The sequence below is a fragment of the Mus pahari genome, unplaced genomic scaffold (assembly GCF_900095145.1).
Source record: "Mus pahari unplaced genomic scaffold, PAHARI_EIJ_v1.1 scaffold_9190_1, whole genome shotgun sequence".
NCBI lineage: Eukaryota > Metazoa > Chordata > Mammalia > Rodentia > Muridae > Mus > Mus pahari.
The window spans coordinates 6,933-29,359 of record NW_018393668.1 but is presented as its reverse complement, the minus strand read 5'-3'; the positions used below and the strand labels follow the sequence as shown (position 1 = coordinate 29,359).

Genomic DNA, 22,427 nt, shown 5'->3' with positions numbered 1-22,427 from the left:
CCAATTTCTGAAAAGTCCTCTGTCTTATTTTTCAGCACAGCACATCTGAATTTCTTCCTTAGTTCCCAGAGAATATGCATGGCCAAAGTAGTTCCTCCACAGCCCGGATGATGGTACAGGTGAATAATTTTTGCACATCCTGGCTGAGAAGAATTTGCCCATTCTTGAATCTTTTTTTCAAGTTTCACGTATTTATCCCTTTTGACAAATGATGAAGAATAGTATTCAGAAGAAAAGTAGAAGTTCCACCAGGACACTTTGCCACCTCTATAGAAGTCTTCCTCTTTGGATGTCTTGAATTCAAGTAATTTGTCTCTGTCTTTCTCCAAGAGTGTGCCTTCACATTCATTTTCACAGAGAATTTCCAAGGCAGTCATAATTTCTTCTTCTTCCTTTTTCAGATGGACAGTAGATGAGCCAACAGATGGCAATAATCGCTTTGAAGACTGAGTTAAAGATTTTAATTTAAGAATAGTGCCATTTATCTCTGCAAGATTTAAAGTAGAAATGCTTTGCCTTGATAATTCATCTTGCTGTCTTGATAATCTACCTTCAAGTAGGTCTTTCCATACCTGATATATGTGTGGGTGTACACAAATACACAATATATTTTCCATCCCTTTAAGATCTTGATANAAGGCACAGAAAGTCTCAATAAGGGGGTCTCTTGGGTCTTCCACAGAGGACAGTAATAAAAACACTACCAGAAACTTCCCTCTTGGCATTATGTCATCACGTGTAAGAAATGAAATCAACCTCCTGACTTCAGAAGCTCGCTCTCTTTGCCAGGATATTGGATCTAAGGGTTTGTATTTGTCACTCTCCAGATCTAACCTCCCATTGCAGAATATCCAGCTTGGTTGCTGGTAAAGTTTCAGAGTGGAAATCTTCTCACTTACTGTGGTTTTGTCTTCTATAAATTGACTTGGAAAGTAGAGTTTTGCTACTCGGGTTCCTTTGAACGCCTTGACCACACCATTGCTCTTAGAGTCAGGATCAAACTCTAATACAGCAAACCATTTAATTTCCTTCAGAAAATCTACATGTTCGGTTTGATCTGGATGACATTTATTTGTTACAAGAATGTACCATTCATAATATGAGTTATCTAACAGATCTTTATTTCCTGTCAACAGGTCAATTAGCTTTTGCCCCTCTCTGTTGTTTCCATTTGGTTTTACTTTGGATTTTTTTTCTGCTTCTTTTCTAGAGTCTGCCAGTGCTTTTAAGTCTAACTTAAAATTTTTGAAATCGGCTTTATTCCCTATGATGTCCTTACTTCTGGGTCCATCTCTCACAAACACTGAGTATTTTGAACTTTGTTGCCATGTTCTGTCCTTCAAACATTGCATTTTGATTTGGAAGTAGTCTTCTTTGCATTCTGAGTATTGCGGATTGATATCCACTTCAATAACGAACTTGTTAGATGGAGTACTATTTGGCTGTAAAACTTCCACAAATCTTGGCTCTCGAATGCACTTCTTTGCTTGTTGGACTTGGTGGACCTCAAAATACTGGGCTATCATCAGATTGAAGTGGTCAATGAGGGCATCTTTAGTGACAGTGGTAAGCTCCACACCAACAATTTTTCCGTGGGGTTTGTCTTCGACTCCAAAATGAATGGTGCCATTAGTACGTGAGTTCATACAAGCTGAAGCAAATCGGAAGACTTCGTTGCTAAATTTTATCTTTATGTCCTCTTCTGTGGCTTTCTCTGTGTTTGTGAAGGCTTTGAATTCATGTATTGGGTCAATGAGATTGAGTGGCCCTGTTTCCGGCTGTAGGATGAAATTTAATTTGTAACGGTATGGACTACTGAATTCATTGAAAGGATATGCAATGCATGTTGGTCCTGGAAATGACTGCTTATCCTGCTGGACTGTTTTATCTTCCACTGGCTCGTTTTTGTCTGATTTAGAACCTTTAGCCTGCGGACTCGCTGCAGAGGCATCAACCTTATGTGAGTTCCCTTCTGGACTCACTGTAAAGGCATCAGCCTTACATGATTTCTCTTCAGCTCTTTGGTTTTGTTTTGAAGTCTCTCTACTTTCTGTCTCGGTTTTAGGAATATTTTTATGGACTTTTCTCTTCTTAGGTGTCTGAGTACAGTTTTGGGGGGATGTCTTCTGCAATTCTTTGAATAGCCCTTCTATTTGAATAGCTGGCCCATGGGTTATGCCCATATCAACAAGATGTTTTTTATTTAACCATTTCAAGACTGCTCCACTCACATCTTGTGCCATCAAGATTTCCCTGTGTTTTTGATTAATCCTGTGACTTTCTAGCCACAGATTTACATCCTCTTTTGTCCACTCATCTGTGTTTTTTGGAAGGTTGAGTGTCTCTGCCATTCCGATTAGCTGTATAGAGAAGAGAAAAAAATTATGTTATAGCTTATAAGTGAAAATGTCAAGCATTCCATTTTTGAATGTGGATGTCACAACATTTGAAAAGTTTTTGATACCAGCTTATTCTATATCAACCAAGAAAAATACCACCGAATACAAATGCACAGCACTTATCCTTACATGAATTGTAGCATGTTATTTCCAGTTCTATTTTTACTTTATATACTAAATATATGTTGAGGATGCCTCCTTTCATAAATCAGCTTCCTATGGTTGCCACTTATAACATGTGTTTTCTGTCCTATTAAGAATATTCAACTCTGCTATATAGGAAAAAGGAAAAGTATATGTTTTAGTATGGTTTAATCGCAAGTTGGGGGTTTCTATCCTACCTTTGATCATTCAGTTCCCAGATAAAAGAAACAAAACCTTTATATTTCTGATAAGCCTTTAGAGCACTTAGGCTGGGCAGATGTCTACCCTTTGCACACTTAGAAGCTACTTCCCCATCAATAATCCCGAGTTATAATTTGTAATGTTTCATCTGGGCCACTCTTAACTCCAACTTACTAGCTTTCCTTTCCATGTTTTCATAACTCACCTACCCCATGGCATCTTCTCCTATCTCCACCTTCTCTTTCTCTCAAGGTCAGACCCGAAGCCCAGGACCTGTCAGCATCTTTATTCAACCAATAGTTTTACATTAAAGAGCAAAGTCACATAGCATTACTTGGTCTAAGTGTGGATTCTCTAGTCCCCAAGGCAAGCAGGGCCAGTATTTAGCATTACAGTATATAGCAACAGACCAAACCTCAACAAATATGAAACTAAATGTAGAGCTAAGTATAATTTCTTCAACTTGCTGTGATAGAGCCAAAAGAAATAAATCATATGAGTGTTAAGCATAATTAGAAAGAAGAAGAATAATCAAGTATTAATAAAAGATTAATGTTAGACATAAAAGACTGAATATTTTGAGGTATTAATTGGCTTTCCCACTTGGTAAACTATTCGGATGCTTTGTGTTATCTACTCAGAAAATATAAATCCTAGAGTGGATTATCAAGGTAATTGAACTTTAGCAGAGGTCAGACATAGTTACTGGTTAGAGAAAGTGTATGCCATTGACTGAGAAAGGTTTTCTATTATTGAATCCCATTGTACAGACCTAAAATAGGATCACAAAAAGAAAGGTAGGTTTCAATAGTTCAGACAAGATGAAATTGGGTGCATTCAGGCTGCTATTGTCATAGACAGGTTTCACCATTTTAATCTAATAGCAAAAGGATACTATAAGATGAACATAAGTTGTTTGTATGTGATAAAGTATCTAGAGAAATAATTTAAAAGGCTATGAAAGTAATACTAAAAATAATGTTAAAATATTCATACAAATGTAATGGAAAAATTCTCAAGTAACTCAGAACACAGAAAGATAAGATAGACAGGGAAAACTGAGAATACAGAGAGCACAAAAGCAGAATTAACTCCTAACATATCAATAATCACTTTCAATGTACATATTTTATATATGAAAACTAACAATATTGTGAGTTGGTAGATTGGATTAAAAGTATGACCATACTGCATCCTGTTTTTATGATGTCCAATTGAAATATGAGATGAACACACTGAAATAAAAGTATAGATAGATTTCTATCATTCAAACATTATTAAATAAATAAAGTAGTAGTTATTTTTGGTATTCTGTCTGGATTCCATCCCCACAGATACCTGGCAACAGCCAGAGATATGCTCCTCCCTACAGTTACCTGGCAACAGCCAGGTAGACCTGGCCCACTTGGCCCCTTCTCTCTCTGTTATGCTCTTGCCTCTTGCCCCCTTTCTCCTCTCTTCACATTCCCTTCCCCCCTCTCTCCACGTGGCCATGGCCAGCCTTTACTTCTCTACTCTTTCCTTCTATCTGCCTTTCTCTGCCTCTACAACTCTGTTAACTCCCCTCCCCATGCCCTAAATAAACTCTATTCTATACTAGACCAGTGTGTGTCTGGACTCTCAGGGGGAGGGTTTGCCTCAGCATGGGCCTGCTGAGGCACCCCCTTCCCCCACCCAGATCATAGAACATATTCTTATAGCTCTTTCTCTTTTTATGATCACAACAGTTATACTAACTAACTGCAGACAAAGTATGTAACAAGAAAAGAAAATAATCATAGACTGGGTATTAGATATTGAAAAAGTTCACCCAACAAGATGTCACAGAAATCTGAAAGGTATTTGTACCAGGCAAAACTGTTGCTAAATGTGTGATATAAACACTGATAGTATTTTGTAATTTTAAGCATATCTACATGTGGAACTGGTGGTTTTAATACTGTTCTTTGCCTTAACAGTTGATACAATAGTTAAACAAGAATAGGAAACATACAGAAGAATGTAACATTACCAATTTAACGTCACCAACAATCAATAGTTGCATTTATAGAACACTCCATGAAAAACAAAATACAATTTTTAATAATCAAGATTTTCTATCTCCTAAATTATAAAGAAATAGTTGAATAATTGAAAATATATAGAATGTGTGCCAAGAACAATGAAATCTTTAAGATTTTAATGCACTTATTTAGTGAATTTGGTGTAAATTTTATGTGAGTGCACATGGTGGACATACAATTGTCAGCTTAATGGATTTTTAGAATTACTATAGAAATAATATTGGAGCATTGTAGTGATTTGAATAAGCCTGGCTCCCCTAGAGGTTCATATATTGGAATGCTCAGGGAGTGACACTATTTGAAAGGATTAGGAGGTGTGACCTTTATGGAGAAAGTGTGACACTAGGGGGTAGACTTTGAGGTTCTTAAAACCTCAAGCCAGGCCCAGTGAGGTGGCTATTATTGGTTGTCAACTTGATTGCATCTTGAATGAACTACAATCAAGTAATGGTTGTAATCTTAAAACTACAATCAATAAGTGAATGTATAATCAAGTACAACTATAAGAGAAGCATTGCTTGGTTTAAAGTAGTGAATCTACTTTCTAGTCCAGATTTTTGAGTAGGAAGATACACCTTTAATCTGAGCCATACCTTCTAATGGATGTCTGTGCAAAGACACAGAAGAAAGCTTTTTCTGTTTTCCTGATTACTATAACCTTGCTAGCAAGTTCACTCCTTCACTGACATTAGATTATGTCTCTTTAGGATTCCAGCATACACTAAAGACCAGCTGAGGCTTCCAGCCTTGTAGACTGAGCATTCTTGGACTTTCCATTCACAGACAGCTATTGTTGGATTAGCTGGACTACAGCCTGTAAATCATTCCAGTAAATCGTGTGTGTGTGTGTGTGTGTGTGTGTGTGTGTGTGTGTGTGTTCTTTGTAGCAAACCATCCACTGCATTCTCTTCTTCCTCTCTGCTCCCATTCTCAGTGACCATGCATATCTTCTCCTACAGCCTTCCTCCACTGCCTCATCCCTTTGTCCTAGCCAACAACACCTATGGAAACCCTCCCTGGAAACCCTCTGGCCATAGTGGCCAGGGAATCAGATAGGTGTTCATCACTTTCCCTCCTCTTCTCCAATTTCAATCATCCATTTTTACCCTCAGCTTTGTAGTAGACAATCTGCTGTGGCTTCTTCTCTTCCCCATGTCCAAGTCTATACAGATCCTGGTGACATACTCAGCTTCCCTCCCTTTTGTGGACTCTCGAATTCCTTCTCGTTCACCTGCATTTCTTAGTGTCTGCTCCCAGTACTGTCAGGAGTCATAATGGGACAAGCTAATAACTAGCAGGTGATCTCATCCTGAAGTGGCCTGCTTCAGATTATTATATAATCTGCAACAGGTGAGCCCTCATTAAGCAAGGCTGTGAGGGACTCATTTTTAATAAAGATTCCTGCTGTTAATATGCTTTTCTTGTTATTATTAAACATATATAACAATCACTAAGTAGTGGCACACCCCTTTGGAGCAGATCTTTGCAGATGTACTATCTTGTAGTGATGCTATATAGACAAATAGATGACTTAAGTCTTGATGATCCTATAAGAATTCCTAAAATTAAATCTTTGATTATTAAGCTCTTTTATAATGGTACTGCTATTAGGTCCTTTTCTGATAGTCAAAGCTACAATGAGAACTCTGTCAGTCTCCCAAGTGTCACCAGTTAATTGCTCTTAGATGGTAACCAGACTTTCTCCTAATCAGAGCACATTCCAAGAGGTTGAAAAACAATTAACCAAAGGTCATAAAAGAGGGAACTAATGATTTATTGTAGGTGTTAGGACAGAAGATAAAATAGCAACTGGGTTTGTCTATACAAAACTTCACTAATAACTTAATTATGCTTTTAAACCTTCACTGTGGAGCTGAGACAGGTGGTGGATGTTTAGCTAGATAATTACTCCTAAAATATATGCATGTAAACATTTGCTGTTGTAAACGTCTATTTCAATGTATGATTTGATTTTTTAATGTGAACTTGTAATGAACTTTGTAATATGTGATCATGTATTGTATTCTGAAAGATAAGTATAAATACTGAGGACAAAGAGATGAACAGAATCAATAGAGGAGACTTCTTTGCCTTTCCCCACTTAGACTAGAATCTTTTCCTTTCCCCACTTAGAGAATCCCCCTCCCCTTAGGATCTTTCTGCTTTGCCCCCTTAAATAGCTTTCATAGGAAACTTTTTACAATTTAGCAATAAACTACATAATCACTTCTCTAAGTGTCTTTTCTTCCTGCAACCTCGGACTAGCAGGCTGAAAGTTAGAGCCCAGCAGTTCCTGCTGAGATAGAACAAAGGCTATTTACTTAATCCTTTGTGGCCTGAGGAAGAGGTGCTAGGTGCCAGAAACAGTAGTTTCTGGCCTGAGAGGATCACAGAAGGCAGATCAGCTACAATAGCATAGTAATTTAGGCTAAGATAAGTAAATATTTTATTATACAGCAACCCTAAATATCTCGACAGAGTCCTACCCTCCACTTAGGCTCTTCCCCCCGCCACTGCCTCAAGAAGAACTGACAAGAAAGAAGAATACCCCACGCTGGGGCTGGATCTGAGCATAGTACCTAGAAACAATTTCTACCTGGAGACCATAGTGGTCATTTCTGAATTTCAGAAGCATACCCTCCCAGGCAACTTGCAGATACCACGTTGTCCTAAGAACCCAAAAAAGTAATAGAAAACCAGGAATGGAACTCCCACAGAAAAAAGACAAGACCTACTATCAACAAAATAATCCTAAACCCTGATTCCAGATACCAGCATAAAAACAATAGCAGCCTCATTATAGTAAATAATAACAGCCAGGAAAATGTGGCTCCACTGAGAAATTCAATATAGCTGAAGCACAAGAAAGGACTTCAAAATAACTATTATGAGCATGTTCAACAACCTTAAAGAGGAGATGAATAAATCCCTTAATTAAATCCATGAAAACATGTAGTGGAATGGAATGAAGAAAATAGTTCAAGACATGAAAGTGGAAAGGGAAACATAACTGAGGTAAAACTGGAAATGAAAAAATACAGGAATTAATCTAGGTAAGCTTGACTAATAGAATACTAGAAATGGAAGGCATACTCTCAGTGAAAGAAAAGGTTAAATAAAAAAAAAAAAAATCCAGGCACAAGCATCCGCGCAACCTGGAACAGTATTAAAAGACTTAATAGAAATAAAGGAAGGAAAAGAAACCCAGGGAAAAGGCACAAGAAATATTCTTAACAAAACAATAGAAGAAAATTGTCCTAACCTAAAGAAAGTGGTGTCTATCAAGGTGCAAGAAGCAAACAGACCACCAAGTAAACTGGATCAGAAAAGAAATTCCCCATGACATATAATAATCAAAACTCTAAATGTACAGAACAAAGAATAGTAAAAAAACTACAAGGGAAAAAGACCAAGAAACACGTGAATTTAAACTCATTAGAGTAATACCCAAGTTTTCAATGCAATGTCTATCTATCTATCTATCTATCTATCTATCTATCTATCTATCTATTGTGTTTTTCCTCCCATCTCACCCAAGTCCTTCCTTTACAAATCCTTCTACTCATTACCACCTTTCTCCCCAGAGAAGTGACAGCAGTATTCCCTTGAATACTGTTCTACCCTGGGACATCCAGTCAAAATAGAACTAAGAGTATCTTTTCCCATTGAGACTTAATCAGGAAGTCCAGTTAAGGGAAGGGGATCCAATGACAGGCAACAAAGTCAGAGACATCCTCTGCTCCAGTTGTTAGGAGACCCACATGAAGACCAAGCTGCACTTCTGCTACAAATGTGTAAAAGCCCCTAGGTCCATTTCTTGTATACTCTTCAGTTGGTGGTTCAGTCTCTGTGAGCCCCCATGGGACCACGTTAGTTTAGTCTGTATGTCTTATGGTGTCCTTGACCCCTCCAGTTCACTCAATTCTATGCACCACTCATCCACAAGACCCTTTCCCCAGCACCATCCCATGTTTGACTGTGAGTTTCTGCATCTATTTTCATTTGTTGCTGGATGAAGGCTCCCGGGAGACAGTTATGTTAGGCTATTAGTTATCAATGGAGTCTCTTAAAGCCAGAAGCTCTTAGAGACCACAGATGCCAGCTCAGACTACTATAACCAGAAAAAATGTTCAATAACAGTAGATGAAGAAAGACATCCCAATACAAAACCAAACTTAAACAGTATCTATCTACAAATTCAGCTCTACATAAGGATAATCATCTCAGACCATCAAATATAAAAGAGGATGGGTTGTAGGGAAGCCATACCAGAACAACAAAATAATAGTGTCTTATTTCATATTATAATTGCTGTGATAAAACACCATGACCAAAGCAACTTGAAGAATAAGTGCCATGTGAACAAAAATCCTTGCTTTTATTATATTTATTATTTTTTATTATTTTGAACATGAAAGTCAGAAGAGGGCATATGACCCCCTGGAGTTATAGGTGTTTATCAAGCATCCTGATTTAGATGCTGGGAATTAAATCCAAGTCCTCTAAAAAGAGATTATTTTTGGTCACTGAGAGAACCCCTCAGCACCTGAATATTCACTTTATAAATCTTCTATGTATTTAAAGAGTTTAACGTGTTTATATTATATTCCACTAGAAAGCCTCATGTTTAAGCCCAAGCATAATAAATATTAAAAATAAATCCATAAAACTTTATTGACAACTTAAAATGTACAATTTTGTAAATCACATTTACCAAAAAAATGGACACTATTACATTTTCTTGTTAAATGCCTAAGTATAATTATGGATAGAACTTTATGAATAAGAAATTGGTGATTTCAGACTGCCCCTTAGATAGCAATTCTTGGCTGATGAATGTCCCTTTTCTGTTGAGATGATAGTTGTTATTTCTGGATCTAAACAATCATGATATGCAAAATATGAATAAATAATTTCCCCCAAATAGAGATCATGGATGATGGAAAACTATAACAATATTTAGTGTACTTAAATTTTAATCATGATTTAAAGAAAACAGACTCAATGAAGTAAGTCTGTATTATAAGTTGAGTACAGATATTTAAAAATCATGAATTTACATATGACTATTCAATAAAATGTTAAATGACTTTTAATACATTTCTTTCACTGATATTTTCAACCTCTTACTAAATTGGACCTCTCAAAAATCTGAGAGGACTGGGAAATGCAGATCCTAAACATGACTTCTATCTTCCAGACCACCCCCATCTCTGTTCATCTCCTCTTCTGTGTCTTAGCTCTTCTTCACTGGTATTAATCTGCATTAGGAGGTTCTTCTCTTTTTTCAGGGTAACTATTATTCAAAGAAGGCTCATACTGCAGCTTTTCAGAGTTCCTTGAACTTGATGAATCCACAGAAATCGTACACTAACAGCACTTTGCAACTTTCTCATGGTGCAGAGTGGTTATTCTACTCCACTCTCTAGGAAATTTATGTTCTGTGGCCAGCAATGTAATCTCAAATTTGCCCAATTCTTTGAAATGCATGTCAAAGAAATTTCCATTGTATACACACATACATACACACACACACACACACACATACAGAGAGAGAGAGAGAGAGAGAGAGAGAGAGAGAGAGAGGAGAGAGAGACGCGCACACACACGGGGTTTATTGAGCTAACACCTCCACATCATTGTTCACAAATGACGGAAGTTAGGACAAGAACTTAAATAGGGCAGGAACCTGATTTTATGGAGGCATTTTCTCAATTAAGCCTCCCTTCTTTCTGATGACTCTCACTTGGGTCAAATTGACATAAAACTAGCCAGCAAAAATGGAAATCAACAAACACTGCTCATATTTAATCAGCGATTTCAATTCCACAATGAAAAGAAACAACTAATTATAATGGATGCAAAAAACAGGATTCATCCTTCTGCTATATCCAAGAAACATACCTTAATATCAAGGATATACATCATCTCAAGATAAAGAATGAAAAGAGATAGTTCAAACAAAAAGACCTAAGCATTAAGATGGAATAACCGTTTTAATATTGGAAAAAAATAGACTTTAAAACAAAACTATCCAGAAGAGATAGAGAAGGACATTACATACTTATCAAAGAAAAGATCCACCAAGAAGACAATGAACATCTATATATCAAACACAAAGGCATACATAGCTAAAATCATATATTGACCCTCACACACTAATAGTGGATAATTTCAATATCCTACTCCCAATAGACAGGTCATCCAGTGAAAAGAGAAATATTGAAGTTAACTGACATCATAAAACCAATGGACTCAACAGATACTTACAGAATATTTACCCAAAACTTCTTCACCAAATATTTCAACCAAATATTTCACAAAATACCCTCTTTGTAACACCGTATGGAACTTTCCCCCAAACTAACCACAAAACAAATCTCAACAGATATAAGAAAACCAAAATAACACCTTGCATTCTATCTGACTGCCCCAGATTAAAGTTGGATGTCAGCAACAGTAGAAACATCAGAAAGTCTACAAACTCATGGAAACTGAACAACTCACTAATGAATAAAGATTGGGTCAAAACAGAAATTAAGAAAGAAATTAATGACATTTTAGAATGGAATAAAAATGAAAGCAGAATATCTTCAAAGTTTATAAGACACCACGAAGGTAGTTCCAAGAGGCAAATTCATAGCACTAAGTGCCTACATAAAAATCAATTGGAGAGATCTCATATAAGTAGCTGAATAGGATACATAAAAGCTTTAGAACAAAAAGTAATCAAACACAAAAGGAGAAGATGGGAAGAAATAATCAAACTCTGGGCTGAAGTTGGACATCTTTCATTGCTAAGTGAAGCTTCCAGTGCTGGGAATTGATTGCATCTAATCAAGGTGTTGGTCAAAGGAGCCTCAGGAGAAGCCCCAAACAACCCAGGCTGTTGTCAAGTTATTGGTTGTTCATCACAAACTGACAGTCAAGTTCTATTGTTGAAGAAATCACCTACATAATTCATTGAACATGGAGATGTTAAACCACCTACAACCTTCACCCCTATAGACTAGCATTTGTAGTACTAGAAGGTACTCTACCAACCAGGCGACATACTCTTTCTTCTACAATGATGACCTGTCTGCAAGATGAGCTAGTACAATAGTGGCAGAAAGCATGTGGGAATAATAAGCCATTTAAGCTGGGTGCCATTTAAGCATTTGGTGAGACACCAAAGATTACATTTAAGGCTTGCTTCATGAGACCAAGAACCTAAAACTAGATAGCTAGGGACCTTGGGGAACAACAAAATCCTTCTATTCTGCTAAAGGAATGTAACATTAAAATAACACCCAGTGGCATTCTGCAATTCTTATAGATCAGTGCCTGGCTCAGCCATCGTTAGAGAAGCTTCCTCCTGCAGTAGATGCAAACAACTAAAGAGACCCATAGGAGGACAACATATAGAATGAGAGATCTTGGAGCTCTCGGTGCTAAATGGGATGTTTCAATAAACTCCTGTCCCTCATTGTTCAGGAAACCTCATGGAGGAGAAGCCAAGAAGACTACAAGAGCCAGACAGAATGTGGGACACCAAAGAAACAAGGTCCTCTTGATATAGAAAGACTGATGAACATATAAGCTTACAGAAACTGTGGCAGCTTGCATAAAGCATGCATGAGTCTGAACCAAATGAGGTTCCAGTGCTGAGAGGAAAAGTGGACACAAGCTCTTATCTCTGACCTAGAAGCTATCTCTAATTAATAACAACTTTCAAATAAAAATGTAGTTCTCTCCAATGAAGTTTCACTGGGGATACCAATCAGTCAAAGGGCAGTCCTCATGTCCAGCAGTAGATGACCAATACAAAATGAACTCGGCGTCTTTGCAGGTTCTTTGTCTCATAATATTTTGTTAGGACATTTTTTTTTTGAACCTTAGAGGCTCTTTGCTTCTACATGTGTTTCTTTTACTTTTTCTTTGGCTCATTTTCTTCTATTTTTGTTTTGTTTTGTTTTGTTTTGGTTTGGTTTGGTTTGGTTTGGTTTGGTTTGGTTTTGCCCTACTCAGGTTTGTTTGGTTTTGTTTTATCATATTTATTATCTGTACTGGTTGGTTTTATGTGTCAAACTTGACACAACCTAGAGTTATCACAGAGAAGGGAGCTTCCCTAGTACCTCTCTGAGATCCAACTCTAAGGCATTTTCTCAATTAGGGATAAAGAGTGGGAAGGCCCATAGTGGGTGTTATCATCTCTGGCCTGGTAGTCTTGGGTTCTATAAGAAAGCAAGCTGAGCAAGCCAGGGGAAGCAAGACAGTGAGTAACATCCCTCCATGGCCTCTGCTCCAGCTCCTTCTTCCCCTCCTTGAGTTTATGTCCTGACTTCTTTATTGATGAACAGCAATGTGAAAGTCTAACCTGAATAAACCCTTTCCTCCCCAACTTGCTTCTTTGTCGTGATGTTTTGCAGGAATAGAAATCCTGACTAAGACATTATCATTCTGTAGAAAGGGTGTGGATCCAATGGAAGGTGAAGTATGAAGGATCATGAAGGGGCTTTGGAAGGAAACCATAATCATAATATATTGTATGAAAATATCGATTTTCATTAAAAGAGAAATCAAAGTAAGAGAGATAGTTATAGTATATTTATAAGGAAAACAATTTTTTGAGAGGATATAGTATTGTAAATATTTAAGGACTAAATCTTGTAATCATATGAGATAAACATTAAAAGGTATGAAGGTCAAGTAAATCCTGATGTAATTGTTGGTGACTGTGCTGGTTAATGTTTTGTCAACTTGATACAATTTAGGGTCATATGGGAAGAAGGAACCTTGGCTGAGAAACTTTTTCTATTAGATTGGCCTGCAGGTAATTCGGTAGGACATTTCATGATTAATGATTAATATGGGAGGGACCAGTCCACTGTAGGTGGTAGCACACTTGGCCAGGCTGTCCTATGTTGTATAAAATAACAGGTTTAGTGAGTCATAGGAGGCAAACAAACAAACAAACAAAACCAGTGTTCTTCCATGGTTTCTGCATCAGTTCCTGACACCAGGTTTCTGCCTTGTCTTCCCTCAGTGATAGGATGGGGTTGGGTTTCTGACTTTCCTCGGAGACGGACTATGACTGGGGTCCATGGCTTCCCTCAATGATGGACTGTGTCTGACTCTCTGGCTTCCCCTAGTGATGGACTGTGACTGGGATCATTGGTTTCCCTCAGTGACGAACTGTGATTGGGATGTATAAGCCAAATAAACCCATTCTTCCCCTAGAGTTATTCTATGTCATGGTTTGATTAGGGAAACAGAAAGCAAAACAAAACAGTGACACATCAGTCCACCATCATATCTAAATAGTTCTTCTAAAGTGATATTTAGCAAAGAAACTTCGTAGCAAAATTACATTTTGGATCTACTGTGTTCAAAGGGTGTCTCCAGGACGTTGTTCTTCCCAATAAAGAGATAGAGAGAGCACATTGCTCTCAGCAGGATGTTAAACCTTCTCTACTTTTTTTTTTCACTCTACACCAGAGATTAGCCTTGATCTTTTCTTGCTATGTTGCCATTCCTCTTCAAGTTGTGGGAATATTTACTCTGTGCCCTTGTATGTAGAAGCATTTTTTTTTTTCATTTGATAGCACTCACAGCTAAATAACTGCCTTGGGTCTTAGATCCTTTGAAATTGCTGGAACTGTAAAATCGTAAGACTTTTGGGGTTTGCATACATTTGGCACTATCAAGTGACTATGAGCATGGGGCACTGGGAGAGGAATGTTAGGATTTGAATATGAAATGTCTCCCACTGCTTCATGTGTTTGCACACTTGATCCCTAGTTGGTGTCACTGTTTTGGGAGGTTGAGAAAAATTCTGGCCATGGGGCCTATCTAATATATATATCCACAGTGGAGGAGCTAGCCAGTCTCCATTTCTCCCCTAAGGTCTCTTTATTCTTCCTTGGTCTCCTATTTTAACAGAAAACTCTTGTTACTTTGCTTTCCCTACTATGAAACCTTGAACTAAGGTAAGTCTTCCCCACTCAGCTGCTTTTTGTCAGTTTGGTCATAGTGGTCTAAAAATGACAATGCAAACTGCAAACCTAGAATAAGCATCACATGAATGGAAGAAACTATGAAAGTATTTCCTTTAAAACAAGAAAATAAAGTAAAGGTGTTCTCTCTTCTCACTCTTACTCAGTTTAGAAATGAAAATGGGCTGAGGACTCACTGTTTTGTTTTGCTCTCTGTTTCCCCCATAAAGAGCATGACAAAAGGTACCCTGGGGAAGAATAGCCTATTTGACTTACAAGTCCAAGCCTAGTCCATCACTGAGGGAAGCCTCGGAGCCCAGTCACAGTCCATCACTGAGAGAAACCTGGAGTCAGGAACTGATGTGGAGGTCATGGAAGAGCAATGCTTACAATATACTGTTGAATGTCTTAACTAGAGCAATAAGACAGAAGGAAGAAAAGTGATACAAATAGGAAAGAAAAATTAAATTATTTCTAGGTGACATTGTCCTTTAAGATATTGGGACTACTCCAGAAAACTCTTGGATGTAACAAATACTTTTCACTAAGTGGGAGAATACAAATTCAACATATGAAATTTAGTAGCTTTCCTATATACTAATAATGAATATGCTGGGTAAGAAATCAGGAAAACAATACTTTTCACAATAACCTTAAACAATGCCCATGAGTAAATCCAGCCGAGGAAGTAGACGGTCCCTAGAATGCAACTCAGAGGCACTGAGGAAGCCAAGATAGGGCAGCTGTAAGTGAGGTGGAGCTGTTAAATAATGGGGGAGGTAATTGGAATTATTTTAGTGACTATGGAAATCAGTCTGAAGTTTATAAGAAAAATGTGAAATAGCCCCAATATCTCATCTAGATATACCTCCTCTATCACATAATGAAAAAAATAAAACTTATTAGAAACAAAAATTTCAATATAGTCATATTTAATATGGTAGTTATCATAATAGACAAGTTAGCAAATAACCAAGATATCTTTTCTCTTATTAATGGATAAAGAATGATATATATATACACACACAACATATATATATATATATATATATATATATATATATATATATGATAGTAATATATTTAGCTATGAAAAAAATGTCACGTGTAAAACATGGGAGGAACTGGAGATGGTCTAGCTAGGCAAAGTGACTCAGAAAGGTCATAGAGGAAAGGCAAAGTGGAGGAAAGCTACCCACCTCATGTCAGTCAGGAAGAAGAGAGGGAACCAGAGGGGAAGAGTCTGGTAGATGAAATAAACTCTTCAAAGCATGCCTCTGCTAACACACTTCCAGTAACTAGGTCACTTCCTTTAGTTTCTATCATCTCCCATGAAAGCCATCAAACCACAACTCAATCAATGGATGAATCCATTTATTAAGTCAGAGTCTGCACGATACATTCACTTTTCAAGACACAGCATTTCTGTACACTGCAGGGAGCAAGCCTTCATCGCATGAGCCTTCAACAGAAAACAACCTTCATAAATATGAGGAGAATTTTGCTGAGTGAAAAAAAAAAAAAAGAAAACAAACCCTAATATCACAGTCTGTACAATTCCACTTATATATAAGGCAAAGCCATGGCAATGGACAGTATATTAATAGAGTTAAGGAGAGATGGGTATGAGGGAGCGAGCATAGCTGAAATGACCAACAAGAGAGATCTTTGTGTGTACCTTATGTGTTTTGAATATACAAATGTCAATGTGCCATTGTACTGTAACACTGAAAACTTGTACCATTAGGAAATTTTTTTAAAAAAAAAAATATATAGAATATATGATCACTTCTCACAATTGCATGCAGATGCTGGTAATCAGAAATGAAATGTGAATAAAAAACCCCACAAAATTATAATGTAATGCATTAAAGAGAAAACACTCAAAAATTGAACAGCAATGAAAATGTCGAGTATTAAAACTTCAGAAACAGTGCCAACATTTGTAGAGAATATAACCTTAAATGCTTTTATAAAAATAGAATGATAGTTTAGTGAACTTAGAGAACAATATAGTAAAGTTAAATGGGGATGAAAGAGGGAAAATAGTTAAAAGAATAAATTTAAAAAGGAGAAAATCCTCACAACAGAGATGCTCAATAAAGCCCAAAATGGTACTCAATAAAAGCCAATAAAACTGATACACATGTGGAAGAGTTCTTCAAGAGTAAGAGATAGGTGATCATAGCAATAGAAGATGCTGCAAAAATTAAGTGAATCAGAGGATATTTACAGCTCTACATGAACAAGATCTGAAAAGTGAGATGAGATATGTAACTTACCCAAATTGCCTGGAGGGGCAGTGAAGAGAATCCCACCGCCCCACCTGAGGTTGTAGGTCACAGTGGTCACTGACGTTCTCACAGTGTCTGTAAGAAGCAAGATTGATGAGTTTGGAAAACATACTTTCGAAGTTATATCTGAAGATAGCTGACACAACAGGAGCTGTATGTTAAGATTCCAGGGATGCAAAGCTCTCTCCTTATGGGAATTTTGGACAATTTGCTGGTTCTGGGTTGGAGATGAATAAAAGATAGGACTAGTTGGAGGATGGTAACCCTGTGGGGCTTTTGAAAGTCACATGGGTGGATGCAGTAGATCAGAATCTGCAGCAGTACCAAAACCTTAACCAGTTATACACATTCAAAGTTAAACTTCATGGATTATTAATAGCACATGCTAATCAGAATAACTTGTGTTAAAACCTCAGAACCCTAAATGTTGCTATATGCACAGACTGGAGCTTTTCCAATGTACTGGTGGGAATGCAATATGTTCTGGCTAATTTGAAAGAAGGACTTGATTGCATATCTATCTTATCACTCAACAATTTTGGTGGAGGTTGGGGGGAGGGACGAAGGTGAAGTGCTGACTCAGCAACAACAGAGCTGAGTCTCAGTCATGTAAGAGGGTAGGAACTATGGCGCTGCAGGCACAGAGAATACACTGTGTGAGTGTGTCTCCATGAAGTTCGAGGACAGGCAGAAACTACTACTTACTGAAGTAGTTTCTGTTTAGGGATGTGTTTTCAGTGAATGGGAACAAGGACACTGACTATGGGAAGCTACGTAAGTGAACTTACAAGCAAACATCAGAGCTGCAACATGCAGCCAGTAATGCCTCTGAAATACATGATGAAAGTAAAAGATGACTAAAATAGAAGCTGTGTAGAAACAAGTCTGCCATGTGGTCTAGAAACAATGGTAAAGAAAAGGTATTCACATCTTACTCTTCTACCATTTTTTATTTTTACAGCAGATTTCAGGACTAGATATTCCATTCACAGTTAATTCTTAGTACTGTTTTCTTTAATTTCTCCCAATCTTAACTCAGTATTATCTGCCTTGTGGATATAGCTCAGCAGTAGATTTGGGCTTGGGTCCCCAGCAAACGAGAATACCAACTGAAGAAACATGTCTACACTCACCATTACTAAGGCTCCATAGAAAAGAGATTTATACTAATGCCTCATTAGGTTTCAGCTTGCAATCTGAAACACAACATTTTATACATATCTGTGTGGTGGATTTTTAGATGACAAACTTGTTTCTAGCTAATCTTCTTATAGTTCATAAGGTCTGTTCTCTCTCTCTCTCTCTCTCTCTCTCTCTCTCTCTCTCTCTCTCTCTCTCTCTCTTTTCCTCACACACACACACACACACACACACACACACAGAGAGAGAGAGAGAGAGAGAGAGAGAGAGAGAGAGAGAGAGAGAGAGAGAGAGAGAGGAGAGGAGAGAGAGAGGTGAAAGTCTAATAGAAAGATTAACACCCTGCTTGCAGATTTTGAAGTGGAATAAACGTCCTGAATAATCAGGCTGCTTTCAATGAGAAGGACTCTTACCCTATGAATTTATGTTGCCAATTTATAATCTGAATTTATAATACCAGCATATCAGAAAGTCCTTTAATAATGTCTCACTCATTCTGTCTGTCCATTGTTTTACTAACATTTTTAGTCCGCATACAAAATAAAGGGCTTTATTATTATGGTATTTAAATTTTTACCTATTTGCATTAAATTTGTGCGCATGCCTGCCTGTGTGCTTGTATGGAGGCTGGCAGAGAATGAGGGGGAGGGAAGGAGAGAACAAGATTGCTCCTGTGGATGTCCTTGTGTGGTTTAAGACATTGGGAGTCGGTGCTATCACTACTCATTTTTTGACTCTGGGGCAGGTTTCCTTACCCAAACTGTGACTAAACTGACAACCAGCAAGAACCAACAATCTTGTCATCTCCACCACACACTGGGGCTTGGGTTCTAGTCTCTACCACATATGGGGGCTTGGGTTATAGGCAGATCACTACCCCTGGGTTTCAGAAGTGAAAAGTGAGGGTTGACTCAAGTTCTCATATTTGCACACACAAGTGCTCTCCTTATTCACTGAGCCATCTCTCCAGCCCTGTATTATGACATTTCCATGTGTTCTGTCCACTTTAAATTTCACAAAAGCAGACAGAAAAAATGTTTTATTTATATCTTGCAGGTTTATCTAAGCCGTGGCTCCCTGGCTGCACTCAGACGAGGAAAGATATAAAAATAGTCCAACCTGAAGTTATAAACTTACTTATAACATTGTGTGTGTATGTGTGCATGAGTGTGTGTGTGTGTGTGTGTGTGTGTGTGTGTGTGTGATTTCTTTTGTAAATGGATGGCATGGCTTTCACACATGAACTTTGTGGATGACTACCTGTCATAGTGTTGAAACATTGGATTCTCCTCTACAAGAGACTGCAACAGCAAACTTCCTCATCCACACCTCCATTAACATCTCAGTGTTGATGCACATAAGCCACCAAGAACAGCTCAATAGCACAATCCTTAAAGTTATATATTCCAAATGATCAAGTTTCCTATGCCAGAAGCCTGCGCAATGCCAACACTTTGCACTTTACAGGTCATTGTAGTAACATTTATCACCTGATTGGCTTTGTTTTAAAACAAACATTCTACCCTTTCTTTCCTGAAAAATTGCACAATTCACTCTATAGCCTGTTTCTTCAAGTCTAAACTTCGTATGTATAAAAGGCGAGGTAGGCACACTACATTATATAAGTGCATAGAATTTTAGCATATTCAGTATTGGTTAGAGCAGAAAGGGGAGATTCTGAATGACATGGGCATTGAAAGTGCTGTCTTCTCTGTGTGCAGCAGCCCACCTTGGCCTGGTCCAAGCCAGCGGTGAACTTCCTAGCACTTTCACAATCACAGTTTTCTAATTCTGCTCAATTAACAAGCTGCAAAACAAAACAGATCTCATAAGCATCAATTTCCACATCTTCTGTCCACATCTTCATAGAGGGAAGTTTTATGGACTTAACAGAAATGACCCAGGTATAATGAAGAGATGTGTAAATGACAGAGTACTGCTACCTCTGTTCTGTCACCATTTCCTCCTGTACATGTGATCACACATGAGCAAGGGAAAGGAGGCAGGAATGATTGCCTTTCCTGGTATTATAATTGTCTAACACCTGATCCCACTGCCCACTAGTTACTGTTATATTCACATATTTTTACATGCCTCATATCTTCACATGCAACTATCCAGCTCTGACCCTCAGCTACTCACTCTATTTTTGCTAAGTTGTCCAGCCACCCCGGCTGCCCAGTACTCCCAACACAGCGAGACTGAGCACATGATGGCTATCTGGTGTCCCTAGGCTCCTGATTAAAAGCCCAGGGCTTTCATGCCACATCTTATCAGGACACCAGAAGTTTTGCTAACTTCATCAGTGAAACCTTCTTCTCATGGTTATACATATGTTGGTCCCCACCCATCTTGGTGTTATAGTACAAAAATACATTATGGAGTCATGAGTCAGATGGATGAGTCATACCTGAGCTACATGCCAGAAACATCAGAATATAAAGTTGAGTTCTCATATCAGGGTTGGAGGCAGAGAGATCTGGACTGAAGTATTTAGTTGAGAAATTAAGCAAATAACATAAAAGGGATGAATTTTCACTATTTTCACTCCCAGCTTATGAAACTGAAGAACTTTTCACAGTGCTTCCTCTAAAACAGTGGTTCTCAACCTCCACAACTCTGCGACCCTTAAATGCAGTTCCTTATGGTATGGTGATCCCCAGCCATAAAATTATTTTCTTGCTACTTCATAACTGTAACTGTGTGACTGTTATGAATTATAAAGTAAATATCTGTGTTTTCTGATGGTCTTAGGCAGCCCCTGTCAAGACCCACAGGATGAGAACCTCTGCTCTAAAGTCTCTGTAGAGTCTTGATAGTTCTTCCTTGGATCCATCACTTAAAACCACAGATGAGGCCACTTTGGGAGAATCTATATGGCACTGTATCAATCATTTCTTCAGACTGTACCATGTTTCTAAAAGGCTTTTACAAACTCTAAAAGGTGCTGCAAGATTACACATATATAAACACTCTTAGGAAAAGAAAACAGGAGGAAGGCTAATTAGGACTAAAAATAAATGGAGTGGGGTGTGTGTGTGCGTGTGTGTGTGTGTGTGTGTGTGTATATTCATGCATTTTAAAGTGTTCCCAGAATTGCTTATGAGCTTATACAGTATAAAGAAGAAATAGAATTTACATAACTGAATACACACACACGAACACCAATTGTAGGGTTTGACAGTTTTTCTCAAACATCTTTATTCAATGATTCCTTAGGCCCTTGAATGACATTTGGGGCAGACCTCAGGCCCTGACTCTTACTAGGCACATAAAACTGCCATGATTCCAAAACTTCCTGGCAGAAGCTCCGTGAGCATTCTGCTTCTGTCGTCCACACATGGACTTGACATTAATATCCAACACACTATGGAGGATGCCATTTTCTAAACTACCTGCTCCTTAGAGTGATTGGAGGACTGTGTTTTACACTAATGGAAACGTTAAAGTATTTTTTTCCTTTCTGAATATGCTGCTTTTCTTTGAGGGATATCAATAGAACTGTTCCTAATTTTCAACAGCACCTTTAGTGGAGTGTTATGACCACAATACCATTTACAACAACACACAGTCCAGAAATTCTAAGCTCAGAAAATTATCAGCTTTTAGAATGTTCTTAAACTTTCCAACCTCAAAGTTTATTTTTGCCTGTTCAATAAACTGCTGCTATAGACACTACTAACAACAACAATAATAGAAAAGAAGAGATTTTGTACTTACCCAAATTTTCAAACTTCTTCTATGGGAAAAAAAAAAACTTTTAAAAGGAAAAAAAAAAGAAAGAAACTGTCCATTTTGATGTGGAAAATGTCTGGCGTCTGTATTCTCTTCCTCCTAAGATGTAAGAGAAAAACAACCTCATTTAGTCTTAGTGTAAACTCAAGCAGTCCGCTTGTCTACGTTCATACCCGCTCAAATTAGCTGAGAAACACAGGGGTGTGGCTGATGCTGGCAGGTTGTAAGGAAGTAAAAACTGCTTCTGTTTCAGTTTCGATTCTCTGATATGGAAAGAGACTTCCTGAAATGCGTTTTTTCCTCTTTTGCTGCTCTTGAGTACCAACTATGCCACCCTCTGGTTTGTTTGGGTAAGGATCCAGGTTAGTTGGCTCTGTTGGTCTTCCTGTGGCGTTCCTATCCCCTCCAGGTCCCTTACTGTAATCCTTCCTCCAACTCTTCCGGAAGACTTCCCTAGCATCATTTAGCATTTGG

General features: G+C 37.9%; 1 protein-coding gene across 1 annotated transcript in view; it reads right to left on the bottom strand.

The window, feature by feature from the left end:
• The window catches only part of LOC110315661 (sterile alpha motif domain-containing protein 9-like), a 24,933-nt gene extending 2,596 nt beyond the window's left edge, over window positions 1-22,337 (bottom strand). Inside the window, exons 1-3 of the mRNA XM_021189664.2 lie at window positions 21,939-22,337; window positions 17,067-17,153; window positions 2-2,360 (exon numbers count right to left, since the gene is read on the bottom strand). Coding sequence (XP_021045323.1) covers window positions 2-2,351 — 2,350 coding nt within the window. The 5' untranslated portion in view covers window positions 2,352-2,360; window positions 17,067-17,153; window positions 21,939-22,337. The remainder of the gene's footprint in view (window position 1; window positions 2,361-17,066; window positions 17,154-21,938) is intronic.
• Between the last annotated feature and the right edge of the window lie 90 nt (window positions 22,338-22,427).